The 8,112-nt window shown below is 40.8% G+C and overlaps 1 protein-coding gene across 1 annotated transcript in view; it reads left to right on the top strand.

The window, feature by feature from the left end:
* The window catches only part of VPS39 (VPS39 subunit of HOPS complex), a 103,883-nt gene continuing 95,771 nt past the window's right edge, over positions 1-8,112 (top strand). The window contains 3 exon segments of the mRNA XM_030215497.1: positions 1-196; positions 3,893-3,958; positions 6,451-6,515. Coding sequence (XP_030071357.1) covers positions 124-196; positions 3,893-3,958; positions 6,451-6,515 — 204 coding nt within the window. The 5' untranslated portion in view covers positions 1-123.

Below are 8,112 nucleotides of genomic sequence, written 5' to 3'. Positions count from 1 at the left end.
ATGTGATCCTTTGCACACAGGGACACAGCTGATTTCCGGGGTTACGGAGGACCATATTCTCTCTGGCCGGTGCTTTCCTGTGAACAGCCCGGGTCTGGGCGATGACTTACCGTAGCCGCCGCCATGCACGACGCCTTCGATCCGGTTCCGATCCTGGAGAAGCTGCCGCTGCAGATCGAATGTATGGCGGCTTGGGGTAAGCGCGGCCCGCGGGGGCTAGGGAGCACTGGAGGGCTCTTTTGGACTTGGGGCCTGCTTTCAGGAGCAGAAAACGCTTCTAATAGGTCTTGAATGGCTGGTCCATCTTGTTATGTCTAGTAAATAAAGCCTGTAGTGCATCTCATGTGTTTAAAATAGGTTTTCTGTGATTTAAGCAAGGGGGCTTGACTTCCACAACACGAGTGTCTGTGAGTGTGGGGGAAAGCAGGATATTTGACACCCCCTCCCTTCGCTTACATTTTAATACTTATTTGTTTTTGTAGTTATTCTCTCTGATCTTGTTTGTATACACCCTTATTTTATTCCTCCTCCCCCAGTCTCGCCCTGTATGTGTGTCACTGTTACATTCCAGCTGAGAACTATGGAGGCAGCTTGGAGGGGATAGATTCCCAAAGATGAAGTATAGCCTAGAAATGATTTGTTCTCTATTTACTTTTGCTTTCTCTCCTGCAGTTTTAAATTAGGAATTACATGTAGTTTGCCAGCTTTAGGGGTTGTGTGCAATTTAGCATTAGAACCCATGATATTTAAGGGGGTTGCTAAACCCCCTCATGTCCACCACAACCTGTGCTTTTTGTTTCTTTTGTGAATGTTGACTTTTGGGAGTTTATGCCTGTTGTGGGCACTGGTATTGGCATCTTGCAGGCAAAATCAGATTTTGTTAATGGCATACAGAAATGGTCTGGTGCATTATACACTTTTTGTACAATGATTCCCAAACCTGACCTGGTGGAACCCTAGCCAGTCAGGTTTTCAGGATATCCACAATGAATATTCATGAGATAGATTTGCACACATTTATTGCCTCCTTGTTATGCCACTCTGTCTTATGCATATTCATTGTAGATATTCTGAAAACCTTACTGCCTGGGGCTGTCCCATAACAGGTTTGGGAATGCCGGGTTTAGTGTAAAGTCAAAACTGAACTTTGCTTATTGTGTTGTGCTGAGGAGAGGCTGCTACTGATACTAGGTTGAGCAGAGGATAGGCCTTTTTTGCAAAGTGGAGTCTGTGACTTGTGCTCTTTTTAAAAGTTAGTGTGTGTAGAGACTGTTAGATTCCCCACTAAGTAATGTGTTTCTATTAAACAGGACACATTTTCATGTAGTAAGGGGACATAAGAACAGCCCTGATTGTGTGTCTTGTACTTGTGCACATGGAAGGAACAAATTTAGCACTAAATAAACATACATTAGCCAGATTGTCATAATAGTCGGTCATCTGTGCTACGATAAATAAAAGTATCGACATGGATGATTCAAGGGGTTAACTCTCTGTGCTATTGGGTCCTGGAATCTGTGTTGCATTTGGGCTCATGCTCACGAGGGATTACAGTTTTCTTGTAATTTGGAACACCTTTCCATGTGTGGAGACTGTTTGTTTTAGGTTAAGCGGTCAAATGCAAGAGAATAAAGCCTAAAGACCTAGAAGGTAATTGTTCCCCATGACTTAGAATAAACGTGGAGCCCTTTTTTAACAGAGGAATCAGGGAGGAGGAGGAGGAGGGGTGTTTGATACTTTTTGGTGGAATACTCAGTTTTGACAGCGACTAAAGCAGTGATAAAGCAGGAAACAAGGAAACTGGACATTTTTTGCTAGAAGGATAATATAAATTGGACACTTTAATTTTGGCGAAACCCCACAGACTGTGAAAATCCTATGAGGCTGCACTTCTGTCAGGACAATTTGGATGTTCTAAGCTAAGTAAAGTTTACTTTTTGTCAGAATTAGAATCCATTCATTAGTAAGGATGGAAGTTTAAGCAATTCTAGCAATGTTATAAGAGTTTTTGCTCTATTTTGAGTTTTCTTTACTTGCAGGAATGCTTCTCTGTTTAAGGATTTTAGTCTAGTGAGGGATTGCTAATTAATGTCTATTTGGGTGATTTATATTCATAGTGAGATTTAGTGTTGTGGGTATTTGGATCTGTATTGTGTTAAATTGTGTTACCCTCCCTTCTGTTTTTTAAACACAGACTTTTCTCCCACTTCTTTAGAATTTTTGAAATATTCTGTGAGTTTTTCTCTGTGTGTTTTTTCGGAAGGTGGTGGAAGCCTGTGATGGTAATATTTACAGTGGAGCATAAAAGTCAGGCTCCCTGTTACACTGAGGCTATTTTTTAAAATTTAATATATTTTATCCTTCAGATCTGAATCACCAGTGTGACACTATATTGGAGTGATGTGTTTGATAGTTTCTTTCTTATAGTATACTATTTACAATATCAGCACTGGTTTGACAGGCAGGGATGGGGAAAGAAGTGCTGGTGCTGGTGTTTGGTGTTGCTACAATTCAAAAGTGGGCTAAAGACCTAATACTTTTCAAGGGCTTTTAACTTAGACTTTGGTTTGTTTGGTTTTTTTTTTTTTACTCCTTTTTGATGTTAAATGGCTCCTCACTTGGGGGAGGGGGCTATAGCCTGACAACACAGCAGTCCCAGGGTGATTATTTACATCTGTGTTTAACTTCTTCCCTTTTGACTACATCCTTTTTTAAATTTTATTTTAATTACGGTTTATTTATTTATTTGGATTTTGCTCACACTTTTTTCAGTAGTAGCTCAAGATCTGCTTGTAGCTAATTCTTTTCATTTCTCCACTGTATTTTATTTTAATTGTACAATGTTTATACTTATCTTGCTGTTAGTGAATGCTACAGTATTAATTTTGTAAACTGCTCAGAAGTTATAGATAGCAGTGGGCAGTGTGTGAAATGCCAATAAACAACTTGGGTGAGGTGATGGGGGAAAAAGTGCTGAGATGGAGTGGCAGTACAGTGGGGAAGGGACCCGCCCTCTGGTGACTCTGGTGAATTTCAGGGGTAACCATGTGACTAGTGTGATATCTTTATCCTGGACTGTTTTGCTGGTGAATGGAGAGCTGGAAAGGAAGTGTTTGCTGACACTAGTTCTTTAGATCCCTGTTGATGCCACCAATGGGTTCTTCCTTATGCCTATCAGGCGTAGCACTTCTTCTACCATATGTAACCTCCTATTGGTGTCCTTTGTGTTGCTTAAAGAATATGTTAATTTCCCTTTTTTGTTGTTGCTTGTGGCAGATGAGAGAAATGCAACAAGCCTCATCATCGGCCCTGGAGTGCGTCATTAGTAAATTGTAATGATCTCTAACTGTGTATAAAGGGGCAGATCTATACTGGACTTCACTTTTGGCTCAGCAGTATTTTGCCCTCCAATGCATCCATGCTGTACCTTTACTGTATGGTGATAAGAGTCAGCAAAATCACATGTGATTCTCTTTTCAGTAAACCACTAATTCTGTCCATCTACAGACTAAGAGCAAATCAGTTTTCTGTGTTCTGGTCAGTCAGACGTTTGGCTTTATTTTTATTAATTCCATGCTTTCCATATCATCCTTTCTAACTGAATGGTTCATACACTAGTCTTCTTAAAATTAGAAACCTGAGTCCTTGCAGATTTGGGTACCAGGAAGCCAAAGGGGGTTGTAAAATCTTTTTAGTACTAGCTTTTACATTAAAGGTCATGCTGAGATGGAAGATTATGAAAGCATGTGAAAAATTAAGCAAATAGGATTGATCAAGAATCAGTTTACGTAAATGATTGATTGGTACCACTTGAGACGCTGAGATGGTTTGGATTGAGAGGGGGGGTAAGTTGAATTTTAGTGAAACTGGTCTTGTATCTGTCCTGTTACAGAAGAATGGCTTCTTGTTGGAACCAAACAGGGACATCTGCTTCTGTACCGAATCAAGAAGGTCCCAGGTGAGTTATAACACGAGACCAGTCTGAGAAAAAGAAGAATCATGGACTGAAGTTTCACTTTAATGATGTTGGGTTGGTCTGGATGTATAATTTTGGATAATATCTTTTTTATTTATTTAGATTTTGCTCACACCTTTTTCAGTAGTAGTTCAACGTGAGTTACATTCAGGTACATAAGTAATGCCACACTGGGAAAAGACCAAGGGTCCATCAAGCCCAGCATCCTGTCCATGACAGTGGCCAATCCAGGCCAAGGGCACCTGGCGAGCTTCCCAAATGTACAAACATTCTATACATGTTATTCCTGGAATTGTGGATTTTTCCCAAGTCCATTTAGTAGTGGTTTATGGACTTGTTCTTTAGGAAACCGTCTAACCCCTTTTTAAACTCTGCTAAGCTAACCGCCTTCACCACGTTCTCTGGTACTCTGGATATTTCTCTGTCCCAGGAGGGCTCACAATCTAAGTTTGTACCTGAGGCAATGGAGGGTTAAGTGACTTGCCCAAGATCACAAGGAGCAGCAGCGGGATTTGAACTGGCCACCTCTGGATTGCAAGCCCTGTGCTCTAACTTCTCCACTCTGTAGCCAATGTAGCCCAGTTTATATCTTCAGTAATTCATGAGAGTGGGAGAGTTGTGGCGAGCCTTTGGTGTTTGGAGTGCTTAAGCTATAGGGAAGAGAGAGATGTCCCAGTTGTTCATGTAAAGTTGAGGGAGATGATGTGGCACATGGTATCCATGGGGAGGAAGATGCAGAGTTCTTCCTGATACATACAGCTAGAATGCTGTTGAACATTCAGCATTTTAGGTATTCTCAGAGTTTGGACACAAAACTACAGTTTGATTCCTGTGTTAACTGTTTTATTAGTAGGGTTTTGTAGATAGTAAACGTGTAATTGCCAGTTTTACAATATTACTATTGTAGGACATATAGATAAAGGGAGTGTGTTCTTGGCATGGTTGGGACGGTCCAAAAAACTATGTGTAATTCCCCTTTTACTTTTGTACCATCTCTGAGGTACACTACTCATGAAAATTTTGGGCACATTTTTTTAAATTTCTGCAAAGTTCTACACTTATTTTAAATTTTTGTGTATATAATTCCCTTATCATAAACGCATGGCTTCTCCATGTCCTAAGCCTGCCCCCACCCCATCCCCAGCTTTCTCCTTGCTCAGGTTCAACCCCCATTCCCTCTCCTCCCCAGCAGTCTCATTTTCCAACTAGTTTGATCTCCCTGCCCTGTGACCCTTGTCAGTTTCAATGCCCCTTTTCCAGAGTGGTTGCCCTGCAGTGTTTTCTGTTTCTTCTTGTCCCCCCTACCCAATTCTCTCTTCATTCCTATATCTCAAACCTTGCCCCACACACATCCTCATAGTATTCTCTCAGCTTATTTCCAGTGAACCCTTACACACATGCATCTCTCTCTATTTCTTAAATCCCTGCCCTCTTACACACCCATAGCTCCCTCTGGCACCCACCACCATAGCATAGCTGTCTCTCAGTCACCACCCCCAAAACCCTCTTCCCACAGCATGTATTCTCTGTAGTTTTCTCTTAATGACCATCGCCTATATCTCTCCAGCTTGCTGCTTCCCCTGTACTTGCTCTTTCACCTTCTGCTGCATACACACACCCCTCCTCCTGGCACAGAAACACTTGGCTTTCTCTCCATTTTCCTTCCCCCCCCCCCCCCCCAGCCTTATGACACCTCCACACAGGCACCCACCCCCTGCCTAGCGCTGATCACCACAAGTGGAAGGAGAGGAGAGCAGGTGTGCATTGGGTCCTGACCTCATCTGCTGCTTTAGTGCTGAAGAATCACTCCATAGAGCCCCGTGGTTCAGATTTTGCATTCAGCACCTGCTGACAGAAAAGGAGGATATGGTCTGACATGCACCCGTTCTCGTCTCCCACTTGTGTTGAGTGCAGGAGTGAGGGGTGCTTCTGTGGTAGTGCGCTGCGGGGTAGCTGGCAAGGGTGCCGCAGATGGGAGATATGTGAGTTGTCACTGCTTCCTTGTACCTGTATGAAATTTCTCAGGGGGCGGGCGCTGGCAGGCCTTATCCATATGCAGATGCTCCAGGCTTGCATCGGCCCAGCTTGCTGTAATGTCGGTGTTAATGGCAGCAGCGAGGAGATACTGGTTACTGTGGCAGTGGGGGAGGGGAGTGAGAGAGAATTGCCAGTCACCACAAGGAGGGGGAGGAAAGTGAGAGAGAAGTACCAGTCACTGTATTGCAGGTCACTATGGAGGGAGGGATAGGGAAGCAAGAGAGAAGTGTCTGTCACCACAGGGGAGAGGGGACAGAGAAAAATTTGTGCCAGCTCAACTATAAGCTAAGATCCCGATATTTTATTTTTTGGGACAAAAAACCTCAACTTAGTCGAGAACATACAGTAAGGGTGAAATAGTATCTTTTAAGTGTTCCATGCAGTGACTGCAACAGAGGCTAAAGATTTCTTAACCACTGTTTCTCCTTGCTTGGCAGGCTGCAACCAGTTTGAAGTCACATTGGAGAAATCCAACAAGAATTTCTCGAAGAAGATTCAGCAGGTAGGTCGTGATGTTTGGGCTGAAATACTTCACTATTTTCAGCCAAGCATAGATTCCAAGAATATTCTATGGCAATGACAAGAATTGCTGAGGAGTCTCCACAGCATCAGTCACTTAGACTTCTGTAGAGTAAGGCTTGAACCAGTCATAATGCATTCTTCTTAATGCAAGAAATGTGAGCAAATGTCTTAGACATAGCAGATGGCGTTGAACTTACTTGAGAAAGTAATAAGGACTCTTCAGACAAGTTTTCAGTACAGCAGTAGTTAGCCTGAAGAATCAAGTTAGGTCTGTTGAGTGCAGTTTTCTTTGAAAAAGGAGGTCTTCAAGAAAAATGAAATATCTTTTTGTATTGGACTTATCCATTTGTGTCTAACTGGAGAGCTATGTATACTAAGGCAAAGCAAAATAAACAGATTGATCTGTGACTTTTCCCTTGGGTATAATTGTGGATGTGCAGGGTGATGGGTCAGATGGGATTGGGGCTTCACTTTTAGGAAGTATAAGTTCTGGTGATATTAACGACAGCTGGTTCTTTATTTTATTTTATTTTTTTTTAATTCTTTATTTATTATTTTCATTAATTTACAAGAATATATCTTGAACAAGTAAAGCAGTTTAACAGGTTACAGGCAATTTTCTCTAAAGAAAAAATTAAGTAAAGAAAATATAGATTATCAACTTGTATTAGACCCCAAATTAAGGGGGCTGGAACTTAATACTACTCAGGAGATTAGTTTCAAATATCTTCCAAAATTTAAGAGGTAAAAGCTTAACAGTATATACCGCGCATTTTACTTTTTCATTAATCTCTTTTTCCAAGGCTAATCAGATCTACTAAACTCCAATATAAATTATAAAACCTTTTTCTGTGTAATAAACTGTTTCAGATGCTCAGAAACAAAAAATACATATTTAACCCCTAGATATTTCACATTGCATTTACATGGGTAATTGAGATTAAAGCAGGCTCCCAATGCTAATGTTGCGGATCTTAATGCCAAAAACTCTTTCCTTCTAGCCTGAGTCTGTTTAGTGACATCTGGAAAGACTAGTACTTTTTTCCCATAGAATGGGGTTTGTAAGTGCTTTAATGCAGTTTTTCTAACCAGTTCCAGGTCCTGTTGAAAAATAAAAGATACCAAAAGAGTTTGTCTTTCAGTTATTTCAGTCAAGGAGGATTCTAATAATTCCAAAACATTTAAATCAGGTTCTATTTGTGGCAATTCTTGGGGGCCATCTTTCAATTTTCTTGCTGGCAGATAATATACTTTATTAAGTGGAGGTATTTTATCTTCTGTAAATTTCAAATTTTCCATCAAATATCGTTTGAAAATTTCCAAAGGGGAATAAACTAAAGTTCTTGGAAAGTTCAACAAACGCAAATTAAGCCTCCTGTTGTAATTTTCAAAGTACTCCAATCTGCTGTGGATCAATGTATTGTCTTGTATAAGTTTTGCTGAAATTTCTTTCATTTTTACATTTTCATCAGATAAATAGTTCATTCTTTCTGAGACTTCATTTTTCATTGCTGTAAGGTTTTTAGACAAAGTCTGAACGTTATTTTATTTTTGTGTATGTCTTTTTTTTTAATTTA

This window comes from Microcaecilia unicolor, chromosome 9 (genome assembly GCF_901765095.1).
Source record: "Microcaecilia unicolor chromosome 9, aMicUni1.1, whole genome shotgun sequence".
NCBI classification, from domain to species: Eukaryota; Metazoa; Chordata; class Amphibia; order Gymnophiona; family Siphonopidae; genus Microcaecilia; species Microcaecilia unicolor.
Note: the sequence above shows the minus strand (reverse complement) of the source record. Positions and strands in the feature narration are given on the sequence as shown.